Here is a 16,485-nt window from a genome sequence, read left to right on the forward strand (position 1 = left end):
CACTCCCGACTGTCTGACCAGGTCTGCTTTCTCTATTGAATTGCAGACAGCACATTACACACAAGCGTCTCCTGCAATTTTCTTAAATCATCCTCTATTCATCCTTCGTTCTGCATTACCAGAGGAAACAGAAAAGATAGAAGGGAAAAACTTGAAAAGGGAATACAATACAGTATATTCTGAACTTATTAGAGGCGATTTATCAAGGATTTTCTTTCCTTCATAGCATGTCCATGCCTGTAATTGCACTTTGAAAGTCCTTAAACGGGACCTGTCATTGCTTTGTAACAGACAAAATCCTGCGGAAAAGGAAGACACTTCATTAAAAGGTTCTGCAAAATAATTGCTTCTTGTTTTTCTGCATTTGGGCTGTGAGATGTTAGCCTACTTTTTAGGTTTTTAGATGTAATGTTATAATGTGAAAACATAATAAAGACATCTTGCCAAAATGAAGGCAGCAGAATAAAATGAAAAAGAATAATCACGTCCCTTTGAGGAAACTTTTTTCTGCCTTCCTCTTGAAACAATTGGATTAAATCAGTGTATCGCAAAATCCCTAGTGGAAAAAAACCTGGAAAGTTTTTATTATTGGGTATAATTTTGCTATGGAGTGGATCAGTTGGAAAGCATCCAGATGCTTCCAGCGCCCTCCTTGCCTGTGAAGTATGAATTGGCTATAAGCCAAGAGAATTTGGGGTCCATTCACACTTAAAGTGGAACTTTAGTCAGAAAATAAGTCCTGCTAGATAATTTCATGCTGGTCCCTTTTGCAGGTATAACTATGCAAAACCTTAAATATAAGTGCCTATACTGTTTAATGTTAATACATAACTCTTTTATTTAAAAAAAAGTGTACCACAACGCACGGTATATGTGTGGTGGTGCTCTCCAGTGAATTGTGGTTTACTGTACAATGCATCGGGGTGCCATTCATGCTCCTTAATACTCAGAAGTGCTGGGTATTCTTGCCCACTGCCATGGAGGCAGCAGAAGTGAGGGAGTGCTGGCAAGGTGAGTATAACTGCCCTTTACACTGCCACATCACTGAGTGGCCAAGGTGACATGGTCTTTTCAACTTATTCTGCCTAAGGTCTGCCTCTGGGTGTAGTGAGGAGCACCTAGTACAAATAGTCATCTTACTTGGAAATTTCTTTAAAGTATTTTGTTGGTTAAAACCATCAGAAGCAGCCAATATAGCAGACAGCAATAAATACACTCTCTAAAGTTTATACCCTTCTTTACCCTACAAAAATATGTTTTTGCCGGTGTCCCTTTTGGACATTAGCTATCCTAACATAATAATTCTGGTTTGCAAAAGCCAGCTGGTAACTCAGCCTTTCAGTACCTGTCCATAGGTGAAGCAGAGGTGGCTCTTTACTTAGCCAAATTAGGCGGTCGATTAAGGCCTCGCATTCACAGGGGCCTCATGGCTGCCTAATTTGCCTAGCACTAGGGCTTTTTTTCTGGGCTGGCCTGGAGAGTGGCCACAAAGTGAGCTGGTGGCTGCTGCGCTGCCGCATAAGCTGGCGATAGGGCTCAATAGTTCTGGCTACACTACAGCCTGAGAGAGTGGAAGGGAAGGCAGAGTGATATCAACTGCACTCCGCCTCTCCCTGCAGACCTGATGCTCTTTGGCAGCAGTCGCACTCAGAGCTGTGTGGAAGAAGAGCAGCACCGCGTGTAGCCTAACTGCTCAGTGATCACTGTGCTGCACTGCTGTGGAAACAGCGAGTGGAGAGAAGTTGTACAGTTGACTTGGTAAAGGTAAATTATTGATTGGCATTTGGATTGGCAATGTTGCAGGAAAAGAGGGCTTTCTCAATTAATGCTGCTTGGATGTGGGTCTCTCTGTAACTGTCTCGTACCTGGATTGGACTATTAGCTGGTTTGGGCTGTCTCTTATCTGCATTGGGCTGTCTCTTAGCTGGCTTGGACTGTCTCTTAGCTGGCTTGGGCTGTTTCTTAGCTGGCTTGGGCTGTCTCTTAGCTGGTTTGGGCTGTCTTTTAGCTGGCTTGGGCTGTCTCTTAGCTGGATTGAACTGTCTCTTAGCTGGGACTATCTCTTAGCTGCATTGGACTGTCTCTTTGCTGGATATATGGGGATGCCTCTTTGCTGGATATATGGGGATGTCTCTTTGCTGGATATATGGGAGATGTCTCCTTGTTGGGTATATGGGGGATGTCTTCTTGCTGGATATATGGGGAAAATCTCCTTTCTGGATATATGGGACATGTCTCTTTGCTGGATATATGGGGGATATCGTTTTGCTGGATACATGGGGCATGTCTCTTTGCTGGATACATGGGGCATGTCTCTTTGTTGGATACATGGGGATTGTCTCTTTTGTCTCTTTGCTGGATATATGGGGAATGTCTCTTTACTGGATATATGGGGCTTACATTTGCACAGAGGCAGCTGCACAAATTAGATCTATATTTGGATTTAAGGCTCTTTATATATGCAATTTATACAGCTAATTTTTATCTCTTTAATTATTTTTCCCATTATGGGCGTGAGTGGGGCCTCATGTTTGTTTTGCCTAAGGCCTCACATAGCCTACAGCCACCTCTGAGTTGAAGTACCACTTTTTGGTGAATTGACCCTTTAGGCCATTTACAAGGTTGCAGGTCTTTTATAAACAAGTAGTGTTAGATGTCACATAAGAAGCTGGACCAAGACAACATCTTATTATGTCAGGTATACAGCGACAATGTCTTTCCGAACATCAAAGTCACCGGTTGCCTGTTGTGGCGCTCTTGTGGTACATCCTTGCTTGGCGAATGCTGATCAATAGAGAAGAGAGGAGGAGGGAGAAAAAAGGGTCAATTCACGTTGACATTTCATTTAGGTCCTGTCACTAGTAATGCTCGCTGGTCCGTGGTGCTGCTTGTCAGTTCTAGTTTAGCAGTCGCAGTCTGGCGCTCGTAGTAATACCGCCGAGCTGTTGTTTTTCTGCTCTCAGCCACCAGTATCAATAATCCGCCTCTGTTAAACTACACTATCTATTGAACTTCTTGCTGGATTTAAAGTATTTTTGATTGGGAGGGATAAAATGTAACAAGAATAGAGTATAGATGGTGATGTGATCTGATGTAACAGAACAAGATCAGTCTGCTACAGCCTGATAGTACAAGTGTTGAATCATTGCCCTGTGCATCATGGGAGATGAGCTGCAGAAGTATGCATTGAGAAATTAAAAGGGTAACGGTAATTTCAAAACACATCACCTCTTTTGATATACCATAACCAGGCCAGAAACTTTGCAATTACTATAACCTCCTAACTCTACAGCAGTGATTTCTTGAGCTAAAATCTAAACTCCTTCCAACCATCTTGGTCCTTACAAAACAAAACTATGGCGTCACCCTCTCCCAGAGCTTTTTTCTGCTGTAGAATAAGCAAATAACAGAGTAGTCTATGACATTCTGAAACGTTTGCACAAAGATGTACAAAATACTACTGTGAAATCTGGCTGCTAAGTAGGGATGAATGAAACCAGGAGTTTATTTTTTTTTTCTGAAATTTTAGTTAAAAATTAAGACATCTCTGCAGCATGAATGTATAGGAGTCAATTGTAAAGGCATAATTAAGTTTTTTTTTGTGTTTTTTGTGCCCCTAAAGGGTTAGGGAAGCTCCTTTCAACTACAGTATATGGCCATAAGTCTGTGGACACCTGGCCATCACATCTGTATGAGCTTGTTGGATATCCCATTTCAAGATCATGGCCATTAATAAGGATTTGGTATTCCTTTGTAGCTGTAACATCCTCCACACTTCTGGGGAGGCTTCCCTCAAGATTTTGCAGTCTGTCTGTGGGAATTTGTGCCCATTTGTGAAATCAGGTCCTGATGTTATATGAAAAGACTTGGATCATAACTGGCATTCCAATTCACCACAAAGGTGTTCAGTAGAGTTAAGGTCAGGGCTCTGTGCAGGTCATTTGAGTTCCTCTGCGCCAAACTGGTCAAACCATGTCTTTATGGAGCTGAATTTGTGCACAGGGGCACAGTCACACTGGAACAGAAAAGGGCCTTCCCCAAACTATTACCAAAGGTTGATTTATGAGCAATATCTTTATGTACTGTAGTATTAACTCTAGCCTTTGCTGGAAACACCTGAACTTCAACATTTAGAGGGGGGCCACATACTTTTGGTTATAACCTGGACATGTTCTTCTGCTAACATGGCATTATATATTGAGGAACAGAGAGGGAAGACATGGCAATCACATGTGTTTGTTTGTCAACAATGGTTTGCATTAGGTTTGAAATTAGCACTAAGGTTGGCTTTATTCATCAGTGCTTACATGGTCATCACATGGCTTTCTCTTCTAATAAAACCATGGGGTTTTTTTCCCACACAAATTTCCACTAGACACGTGCGTGGCGGGTATTTTTGTTTTGTTTCTGATCCATTCGTTCATTGAAGAATTTAGTTTTTATCATATTCGTTATGTTGGACCGATTCATTTTCAGAATTTCTTTTGTATTTTCGGCATTTGTTTCAAATATTTGTTGGTCCTGGTGGATTCAAAAAAGTTTCAGTTTTTCAAAAGATTGCTATATATTAGCTTTTGGTTTCAAGATTTCAGGTGGATTCGTTATTCATATATGAAAATGATTTGATATTTTCGGACGCAACTGAATAAATAATGCAAAATTCGACAGCCCCTTAATTTTTCAAACCTTAGAATTGCATTAGGCTGTGGAACTGAACTGACTGACTGTAACAAATACAAATTCAATTTAAATCACAAATTTACTTGAATCTGAATTACAGACTGAATTAAAAAAATTAATTACCCCATGGGTCCAAACTACTATCAAATCATGTGACATCATCCAAATTTAACAAATGCATTAGTTAATTTCATTATACCTTTTTTGGATTCGTTGACATTCACTACTACATCTATTCATGGATTCGTATACATCCGAATCTCGGAAAATCAAATTTTCATCTGCTAATCGATTTGTTACAAAATGAAACACACATGTCTAATTTCCATTAAGCAGTCTGCATGGAGAACTCTTAAGCTAATTTAGAAAAGTTTTCATCAAAGAATTATGCTGCAAAATCAATTTCAGTGAAATCAATCCACTCATGAGGTCTCCAAGAGGTAGAAGCCAGTATGCAGTTCACTAACTGCTGGTGGCTGCTATAGGCTACTGCCTGCTTCTGTTGCTGCTTCAGTATTCAGAACAGTGGTATCTGAAAATGTACACAGACAGGGAAGAGGGAAGGCTGCTAGTTGCATCATTTAGCTTATTCGTTATTACTTTGTTCTGCAGCAAAGCACTCAACAGCGAGAGGTACAAACTTTTCCTCTGCTCCCTCCTCTGTGCTGTGGACGGATTTTCTCTGGCACAGACAGACGGAGCAGGCATTATGAGCCTGCAGGACCTGGGAGGAGGCAGAATGGAAAACAGAGATGAGCAATTGCATCAGCAAATTTACAGTAGGCCCACTGTGAGCGAGCAGGAAAGCAGAGTTTAATTCTAATGGCCAGAGCAGTGATGAGCAGCTGGAGGCAGGCAAAGCTTAGTGCAAGGATGAGGGGCCGCGGGGTTCCGCACAGCCTGCAGGCCAGAAAATCCAACTTGTACAGTAATGGAACATTGAGACACAATAGGAAGGAGAAAAGGAGCTGGGCAATAACTTTCTCCCTGGCGGGGCAAGCCGTTCTTGAATATATGAATCTGTGGATTGTTTAGAGGAAAGTATTTGGATGGGGAAAGCCACCTGCTTTAGCTCAGAAGATCTGTTCAATTAGTTAATGTCACAATTATTGGAAGGATCCAAATTATCTAAAGGGAAGCTCCATCTAAATACAAAGTCAAAACAAACATACTATTGTACCTGACAAATAAGTTGCAAGGAATTTACATAATCTGGTAATTAATGCCCTCACTGGTGAGGCACCACATGGCTGCACAGCAGGTAGAGGCTTTGGAGAACATTTGTGCCATTGCCCCACCTCCTCCCATCTTTGAACTGCTAGAAGAATCAGCACACCGACGAAACCCACTCTGAGCACCATCCCTGCTGCAAGTACCCCTCCCACCCTATCAACTTACAGAGCAGCCACTCCCACTGAAAGTCTTATTTCTGTTTCCAGCTGGTACATGGCAACTCATTTTTAAGATTACATTTATGTTTATTATGTCAGATTTCATGTGTTATGATGGAGTAAATAGGTGAAATAAATTGTGTTATGCATAGTTCTCCTTCAAAAGGTCAACAAGCATTTGTTGTATGCTGGTCTGTGGATACAATCTTAAAGTTCCCAGAGATGATCAGAATTGCACATATCAAAAGAAAGGTTGAATAGAGAGGTTTTTGGGCACACTGCTGCCAAGAAGGTTGCCATTGAATTAGTGTTTTTTAGCACTGCAAGATCTGGTAGAAGAGTAGTAGCTTTCATCCCATAATTAAGTGTCAAACTTCATACAATTAGGCGGTACTCTGTACTGCCCATAGTTCCTCAAAGATCTTTATAGTTACAAACAAGCAGAGAGGGTACTTCACCTGCTGGTTTCTCTCATGTAATTCACCCCTCCAATCAGAGCTTAGTCATAGGGTCCTTAGGTATTTAGTGTAAGGGGATTAGCTCAGATTTAGTGTTAAGGTTTAGGTTTTGGTAGGCTTTTGGGGTTTAGGATTAGGGTTGGTGGTTAAGCATTACAGCTATCATGAAGATTTAGGGAGCATTTTAATTTTAAATGACATTTAGAGCTGATTCACACATATGCGGTGCGGATTGAAGCTCAGGTTTCACAGCTAATTGATATAGTAGTTGTTCAGCGGTTCATGTCAAGTTTACATCAGGTTCAGGACAGGATTAGGTCAGGATGTGTGGTTTAGAAATGGTTCCCATAGAAGTTAATAGCCTGTAATCCACAAATGAACTGGACAGCACTGCTCAGAAATCGGACATGACTTTTTCAAATCGCACTGAATTGGCACCACCAGTGTACAGGACATTTGTGAACAGGCACCATAGAAAGCAATGTTATTCCACATGTCATTTGCATTGAATGAGATTCAAACTGCATCCAATCCCCATATTAAACCGGCACTAAAAAGTGTTCAAGTGTTAAGGGTACATTTTTTGTGTTAGGTTAGAGTCATGATTGGTTGAAGGGTTAAATTTACTTTTCATTGTTAGGGATTTATTTTACAGGTTTGAGGTTGACAAAAATGGTTACATGTTGGGTCCAGGTTAAACAAGGTTTGTAAATTTTATGGGTTAATTTCAAGGCTACTGTGTATGTAAACCCAAAACATGTTTTGGTATGCTTAATATCGTGATATTTTGTTTTCATTTGTCTTAAATCTTTTTTGTGAATCTGTTTATTACCAGGAGGTCCTGCCAGTAACATAATTTTCTGTTACAGGTTGACAACACAAAGCCACTGCCTTGCAATTAACAGCAGTGTTGTCAGCCTGTCATGTGCACTCCAGGACAGTATGTACTTCTTATTACCAGAAATAACAGTGAGGCTGGCTTACTAACACTGGAGGGGACATTGACCCATTGTCCATAGCAACTACATTATTTTTTCTTTGGAGGGATAAACCTGGTTTGGAGATTGTTGCTCAATTTTAGCTTCTGTTCTCCAGTTTTTGCCCTTAAGGATTCAACATGTGGGGGCTTTCCTTAGACAGTTTTCAGCATAACTGTTAATTACTGGCAAACATGCTTTGCAATCCATTTAATTAAAATGTAGATTAAGAAAATCAGAGAATCCTCTTAAGAACGGCAGAAATCTCTAATGAGAGGGGGCATTGTTCACCCTTGCAATAATTTCTGATAAATGTGTACAGTAGAGCGGTGAAATAGTGGAATTTATTAAATTTAAAAAAAAATTCATTACCTCTTTTGTGATATTCAGAGGTTCTTACAGTATTTATCATGCTGAATTTCACACTGAAGTTTTCATAGGGACTGTAGACAAAACCTGTTTAACTGAATCTACCTGAATTAAGAACAGATACAATGTAGTGATTCTTTTATACGTAGTGACTGTCTGATAATTTAGAATGTATACAGTATGGTGATTTTTTTGGCAATTAAGGCTATTTTAGCCCTACAGCTTTAGTGACACAGTTTACCTGTAATGAAATGTATGCCATGTTGGACAGGCTGATAGATCCTGTAGAAATCCTCTGAACAGGGTGCCCCATCCTCTTCCTGCCTCTGAACTTCTGGTGCACAAAAGGGTAATAATTTCAGGTCTCCAGGCTAAATTTAGTGCCTTTAGTTTCCAATAGGGTGCTGTCCCCTCCTCCTCCATTGAGAAAAGTTATTTTGTTGCTTTCACTGACTGTAAAACGGTTTGTGAATATGAGAAAGAATCCTCCAACTCATCAGACGCTCCTCCATTGACAAATCATGTTACAGGCAGTGAAAGCAATGAAAGACTTTTTTCATTGGATGAGAGGAGAAGGGGCAGCTCCCCATTGGTATCTCTATCTATTGAATTCAGCCTGGACACCCAAAGCTATTAACTCCCTGAACACCAGAAGATAAGAAGCAGGAAGAGGACTGGCATCCCTGCAGTTAAGGTTTCTTCAGGATCCAGCAACCTGCAAAATGTGAGACATACGTACATCATTGCAGGAAAGTTAGGTCACTAATGCTTGGTGTTGCACTTTGAAGGAACTTAATATTCACCTCCCTTAGGAGATATAGTTTGTTTTTTGTGTGTTGCGTTGTCTGTAGACACGGTTTGCTGTTTTGTGTACAGTATCTTGAGATACCTCTTGGAAAAATGTTCAGATTTTACTATTGCCGTAGACCTAGCCTTGGTCATGTGTGAACTATCATTCCTTTGATGATACAGATTCTGAGTGTGCTTGAAGTGTATTTGTAGCATTTGACTCCAGCCACTATGCAACAAATAAACTAAAGGCATGGCTTAGTGGGGAGGTGCTTAACAGGGAGGGGACAAAAATTGGTGGAGAGGGGGCAATGCTTAAGCAGCATTCACATGGGGTTAAATAGATTGCAGTTTTTAAATAGCATGTTGGAAGCTACCACCTTCATGGCCACAAATCAGTATACTTTATGGAGGAGGAACTTCCATTGGAGTTAATTGAGCTTAGCCATTGACTTGTCTGAAAATGTAAAATTTCATCAAAATATCTCAATTTTGGCCAAAATTCCTGTATAGCAAAAGCTCTCAGTTTTTTTTCCTGACTAGGACAGACATAAAAATTGACAAGGTTTCAGGTTTGGGGCTGCAAAGTACTTTCCTAGTTCCAGGAAACAAAATAAAAGTATTGAAAGAAAAATTGGCTGTATTAATTGATTTCAACTGCTAAAAGCCACACCTTGATGACACTTCTTTAAACTGGTATTAAAGTGTACTTGTAAAACAACCCATTCAGTTTAATAGAAATGAAAGACAAATGCTTTTGTAGAGATATAAAACATATTATAAACACTTTTTTGCATTTTTTTTTTATAAGTGATTGCATTCCCTCTGCTCTCAGCTGCATAAGAGCTGGGGAGGAGAAACAGTAGGACACTGACCTTCCCAGTGAATGGCTGTGCAGAGGGGTGTGTCAGCAGAATTTTGATCATTTGAGAAGAGCACATTGAGATACCAGCACAGCTAGAGCACTGACCACTCTATGCTTCCTTGCCTAGTGTAGTCACTTTTTAATAGGAACGCAGAGGAACAGGCAGGAACACCAGTAATTTCACACAAATTCAGCAAAACAAAGAACAGGATACTTTTTTTCATAAAAGCACATGGTATAGCAGGCACATTTCAGGGATATGAAATAATGGGTTTACATACTCTTTAACCACTTGCCCTCCTGAGGATTTACCCCAACCCCCCCCCCGACCAGGCCATTTTTTGCTTTGCGGCGTTGCGTTACTTTAACTGACAATTGTGCGGTCTTGCAACACTGCACCCAAATGAAATTTACGTCGTATTTTTCCAATGAATAGAGCTTTCTTTCAGTGGTATTTGATTGACTGTGCATTTTTATTTTTTGAGCTATAAAAAAAGACCGTCAATTTTGAGAAAAAAACAATATTTTTGTGTTTTTGCTATTAAAGATATTAAGTAAATGGAATTTAAAGTCAAATTTCATCATTAATTTAGGCCAGAATGTATTCTGCTACATGTCTTTGCTAAAACAAAATCCCAATACATGTAAATTTATTGGTTTACATGAAATTCATTGTGTTTACAAATGGCAGTATATATACTGGGATTTTTTTTAAATTTTTACTAGTAATGGTGGCGATCAGCGACTTATAGTGGGACTGCGATGGGCATTCTGCCACTGGAGGGAACTGACTTGGTGTCACTGACATCCCCAGTGGCACAGATACAGTGATCAGTGCTAATAAAAAGCACTGACACTGTACTAATGGCACTGGGCAGGAAGGGGTTAACATGTGGGGTGATCAAAGGGTTCACTGTGTACTGTTTTACACTGTGTGTTTGTGCTTCACTGTAAGCACACTACTTTGCATGGCTGTGCTATGCACAGCCATGCAAAGAAGTGTGCAGGAGCTGACTGGAGAGATAATTGTTTTGTTTACAAACAGTTCTCACCCCCCCATCGGAGATGCTCAGCAATCACTGGGTGCCGGCGAATAATCGCTGTCTGGGTCCCAGTGATTGACAGCTGCGGCCACGAATGGCGGCGCAGGTAGGGCGCACACACCCCCTACCCAGGAATGCAAAATCCCGTATATATACGTGATTTTACGCACCAATGCTGCCCTGTAGCAGTACATCTGCTATACGATGGACAGGAAGCGGTTAAACCCAAAATCAAAAATGTAACATATTGCTTACTAAGCATTAGATGTGGTGGCTGCATTCGTTTTTTTTTCAGGAGGTTTTCCCTGTTTTCACCTGGTGACCTGGCCAGTAATATACCTCCTTTATTAGGAAGCCTACACTTTGGATGAAGGAGTAAGAGCAGCATTGTCAGTCTGGGGGGAGCGGAGTGTTAGATGCATTAGCAGATTTAGATACTTTACACTAAACAAAATGAAGCCACACTTCAGATAACACTTTATAAGAAGTTATAGCAGTTTTACTCCTTTTGGGATAAAGGATTTACATAAATAGATAGCAACTGATAATTGTAAGCACCTCTGTCAGTAGTAAATTGTTTTTCTCAATCCTCTAAATGCTACAATTGCAGGACAGCTTGGTCTGTTGAAAAACAACAGATTTACTGGCAGGTGAAAGTAAAGGAAAGAAAATCAAAAAAGAAAACAAATGCAGCCACTACATCTAAGAATTAGTAAGCTGCAATTTACCAAATGATTGCTTTTGGGTTTAATACCACTGTATTGCCTTGCCATATAACTGGAGCGTAGAAGCACTCTGTATTAAAGCTCAGGCTGTAAACTCTTTAAATATACTACAGTGGACAGCTGTTATTCCTCCTTGTTATAACAGGATATATATATCAGTGTTGTTTATACATATATTTATTTGCCTGAGTGATATTTGATCTTGGCCAGAGGATATTTCCAGCATAGGGGACTTTGCTGGAGGTAAACTTAAGAGATCTGGATTTGATGAATGGCCATCCTATTCTCCTCCATCCCATCTGTACAGCCGTATGACAACATCCAGGCATCATCTCTGTTCCTCTTCTCTTAAAGCAGCGGCACAGTGCCAGCGCTGACATCCTCGTACAGCTGACTCCTTGTCGGAAGCTCAAGAGTCAATCGTAAAATCTTTTTTTTTTCAGACAGTATTTTCAGCAGCAGATGTTTCTCTTTTCTTACAAAGCTCTAATTGAAATTAAAATGTGCCGGTTTAACTGATGCAGCCGCTGAAACTTTAATTGGTGTATAATGGCTTAACCAATCTAATACAAATCAATGGCTAAAAAAATAGAGCCTAAGTGCTACTTAATGTATATGGAAAAAAGAAGGGAGACTAGATCTCACTGAGGGTCCAGGAAAAGACAGTGGCTGTACAGATGCTTCATATTCTATTGATAGGTCACTGTGCATTTATTTACTAGACATGCAAGGGTAACTGTGACCTAATGGTGAAGGATTCATGTTGGAACCCAGTCATAACTCTTTTTTTTTTCTTGTTTTGTGTTAAAGTGGGGCAAATGCTGTCTGTTTGTTATTGCTGTCATGTATTCAATTCAGAAATTTCCTCAGTTTTATGTTCCTTTAGACCCCTGGGCCCAACCTGTAGTTGGACACTTATTGTGTGGCCCTTGGAGCTCCTGCAGACACAGTTTGCTTACTTAATCCAGTAAAGGCAAAATATTTTTTAGACTGGCTTTAAATAATTACATGATTTTTTTTAACTGTCCTACTCTTTCTATGTTGTTGATCTCGTTTACCTTTTTGGGGTTTTTTTCCTCTTATCTTTCATAATGGATATAGCTGAGAGAAATATTAGTTGTGGCACAAGTAAAATTTAAGTGGGCCGTGTAGTGCACAAGTGTGGAAGCAATGATTTGTAAGGAGGCAGCATGGTCTTTAGCAGCCTCGTGTAAAGAGTCTCCAGTCTATGACTGCCTCCCGAAGCATGTTCCCATTCCACAATTTCTATAGAAAGTTCACAATCTCTGACCATCTTCTGTAGCATGTCACTAGTCTCTAACCATCCCTTGTACAGTGCAAATTCTTTGACTACCTCCTGATGTATGTCAGCAGTCCCTGAAACCTTTCTGTAAAAGTTACATTCAATAAATATTGTATGTGTCCCTTTGGTGACATCAGGGACCACACTTGAGGCCCTCTATACTAAGAAAGTTGACTACTACTGCTTTAGACATATCTCCTTGCCCCTCCTATTTAGGTCACAGCACCAGGACAGAAATTGAGAAGAAAAGTAAAGGAAGACATAATCCTTCGCTGTTCTTTCTAAAACTAAAAGATCTTTGACACACCTCTTACCTTGGGACCATACATTTTGGTGGCTCTATTCTTGAAATGTGTACCAAACCTACTTTAGCCACTCAACATTGTTGCCAGGGTCTGCCAAAGGAAGCTGCAGCTGGGATTTTTAGTCCCACACACACATATTAGAGCCAATTTATACAGTAGCCAGATAACCTACCAGCATGTCAGCAAGTAGAGGGAGAGCTTGAATAATATGTAGATAGTGTCGTGGCCAAAATTCAACCTAAGAACCTCAGTGCTGCAAGGCATGAGTGATAACTTTGTTGATGTAATATTGAAATTGTAATTTTGTTATAAAATGTACAATGGCAATACATTTTAACTGTGCTGCCTGCTACCATCGTTATTAGGGTAAATAATGCTGTGATGCTTCTCTAATGGATTCTCCATAATGTACAATAAATAAATAATTATATAATATATATAATAATAATCCAACTTTATCCACTTTGGCTGTGAATTTGTGAGAAAATCAGTGACACAGACTACTGAATGGTAAAGGCAGAGACAAAAATGCCTGCGGAGTAATCTCACTATTGTGGGTTGGGCAGGGACATGCACTACTGTAGGGAAATCTCAGCATTGGGGGAGGGTAGAGACACAAACGATTACAGGGAACCCTCACCATTATTGGAGGTGCACAGACACAAAATGCTGCAGGTAATGCCTACCATTGTGGGAGAGGCAAAGACATAAATCTATGGGGAAATCTCAATAGTGAGATCTATGGGAAATACTGTATATATACACTATATTGCCAAAAGTATTAGGACACCTGCCTTTACACACACATAACCGTTAATTGCATCCCTTCTTAATTCATAGGGTTCAATATTGCGTTGGCCCACCCTTTGCAGCTATAACAGCTTCAACTCTTCTGAGAAGGCTGTCCACAAGGTCTACAGGAATGCTTGACCATTCTTCCAGAAGCGCATTTGTGAGGTCAGGCACTGATGTAGGACCTCAAGGCCTGGTCTGCAGTCTCCGCTCTAATTCATCCCAAAGGTGTTCTATCAGGTTGAGGTGCAGGCCAGTCAAGTTCCTTCACCCCAAACCCGCTCATCCATGTCTAAGTAGGGACCATGAAATTGTCCAAAATGTCTTGGCATGCTGACGCCTTAAGAGTTACCTTCACTGGAAGTAAGGAGCCAAGCACAACCCCTGAAAAACAACCCCACACCATAATTCCGCCCTTCACCAAACTTTACACTTGGCACAATGCAGTCAGGCAAGTACCATTCCCTGGCAACCGCTAAACCCAGACACGTCCATTGGATTGCCGGACAGAGAAGCAAGATTCCTCACTCCAGAGAACACGTCTCTAATGCTTTAGAATCCAGTGGCGGCATGTTTTACACCACTGGATAAGACGCTTTGCATTTCACTTGGTGATGTAAGGCTTCGATGCAGCTGCTCCACCATGGAAACCCATTCCATGAAGCTCTCTACGCACTGTTGTGCTAATCTGAAGGCCACATGAAGTTTGGAGGTCTTTAGCTATTGACTCTTCAGACAGTTGGCGACTTCTGTGCACTGTGTTCTTCAGCATGCGCTGACACCACTCTGTCATTTTACGTGGCCTACCACTTGGTGGCTGAGTTGCTGTTGTTTGCAGTTGCTTCCACTTTGTTATAATACCACTGACAGTTGACCGTGGAATATTTAGTAGCAAGGAAATTTCACGGATGGACTTATTGCACAGGTGGCAACCTATCACGGTACCACGCTTGGATTCACTGAGCTCCTTTCACAAATTTTTGTAGAAGCAGTCTGCATGCCTATGTGCTTGATTTTATACACCTGTGGCCACGGAGGTGATTGGAACACCTGAATCCAATGATTTGGAGGAGTGTCTCAATACTTTTGGCAATATAGTGTATGTTTCCTATATCATACATACTTTACAGGGTCATTAAAGCGCAGTGTGACCACTATACTAATTTAAAAAATAACTCCAGGGATCTAGTCAATAATAATGTAGTCCTTTATCCATTAGAGATATAGTCACTAATAATGTATTCCTTTGTCCATTTTTTGTTTTTGGGTGGGCTCTTTGTAATAAGAAGGGCTGTTCCACAATGCTTTGAGCCTACATTAAGAATGTCAGCCTTTCTCCAGCGTCCTAATGATAAACTACCCATTGCAAACAATACAGTTTAAAGTAACTGTGGCCCTTCCCGCCGTCAATACAGCTCCCTAATTTGAAACCAACACATGGGCTTTCAGCTGATTTGTAATCATCGCCACAAACATGGCTGCAGAATATGAATTTCTTTTATTCCTGCTATGCATATTCTGATATGCTTTAACCACGCCAGCGATCTAAATCCTGACTGGGGAGCTCTCTAAAATCCATGTGACTACATTTCGAGCCTGTCTCCAGCTCAGATGCCGTTGACATCACCTTGGCTGTTGGCGAGTTAAAATAGCAGAACCAGTTGTGTGCAAGCTTGGCTGAGCTGAGTTAGAATTAAGTAAAACAGAAAAATTATTTTGTGGTCGTTCAGGCCAAGACCTGTGTATTCCACATGCATCTGTTCCTTACTGATAGTTCGAAGCGCCCCTCTTCCACAGCTTGGAGGGATCAAAGGGAACCTGTTCCTAAGGCGACATGGAGATGCCACATCCTGGACAGCTGCTCAAATCCAAAGGGCGGAATTATCTGTACTTCAGGAACCCGTGTTCTAATTTATCGAGCAGAGATTATAATTCTGTATACTGTAGGCTCACTTCATAAATTCTTTTATGCCTGAATCGTTTGGTTCTTGCACGCTGCAGAAGTTTGAGTTGGTTTGGAATCCTTTTACCCAGCTGGCTAAGTGGGAACCTATTACCGTTCAAGCCTTGTGTGGCAGCGAAGGAGATGTGGTGTGGCTTGAGTCATCATGGGATACTGCTTGTTTAGATAATAAAAGACACTCCCAGTCTGTACAAGGTCCTAGTTTGAGTATGGTAAACACTATAAATTCCAACAAAGTTTGGCAGCACACTCTTAACATCATGGCTGCACGATCTTCCTTTACAGCAACTAAATGCAATGGGCTACCTCCCAAAATCAGATAATTGCTAAAAGACCTTTGAGCAGCCTTATAGTATGTTTTAAATATGTATTCACCTAATTCTAATTTCAACTAAAAAAGAAGGATTTATTTTATGTCATTTTGACATTTTACATGCATCTTTGTCATTGTTCCATTTTGTCATTTTTGAGCTATATAAATAGTCAACCTGTATACAATGTTTATTTCCTGTCTTCCTTATTATGACTGAACTGGATCTTGAAGTATCCAGAAATCTAAACTATATAGTTTGAAGTATCCATTACTATAAATAGATGTAAACCTTATTTCATAGAAGCTTTAAAATGTTATTAGTTTGAAAAGTAGTTTTCAGCATTTTTAAATCTTCAGTTTTCAATAAAATAATCCTCGAAGATCCTGCCATAAAACTTCCTTGCTCAGGAACATCCTGTTATATAGTGACCACACTTTGTCCCAGTCTCCCAAATTGTGTTCCTGCGTAGTCACCCTGTCACATGAGCTTCAGTTGGAGGCTACAAGTGGCT

At 40.5% G+C, this 16,485-nt stretch overlaps 1 protein-coding gene across 1 annotated transcript in view; it reads left to right on the forward strand.

Annotated features, from left to right (window-relative positions):
* Positions 1-15,531: 15,531 nt before the first annotated feature.
* Positions 15,532-16,485, forward strand: part of LOC149434672 (kin of IRRE-like protein 3) — a gene marked incomplete at its 3' end in the record, with an annotated part of 274,704 nt that continues 273,750 nt past the window's right edge. Inside the window, exon 1 of the mRNA XM_089663537.1 lies at positions 15,532-15,640. Within this exon, the coding sequence (XP_089519663.1) occupies positions 15,532-15,640 (109 nt within the window). The remainder of the gene's footprint in view (positions 15,641-16,485) is intronic.

The sequence above is a fragment of the Staurois parvus genome, unplaced genomic scaffold, assembly GCF_062004578.1.
Source record: "Staurois parvus isolate SC_StPar_1 unplaced genomic scaffold, SC_StPar_1.0 ptg001710l, whole genome shotgun sequence".
In the NCBI taxonomy this organism is placed as follows: domain Eukaryota; kingdom Metazoa; phylum Chordata; class Amphibia; order Anura; family Ranidae; genus Staurois; species Staurois parvus.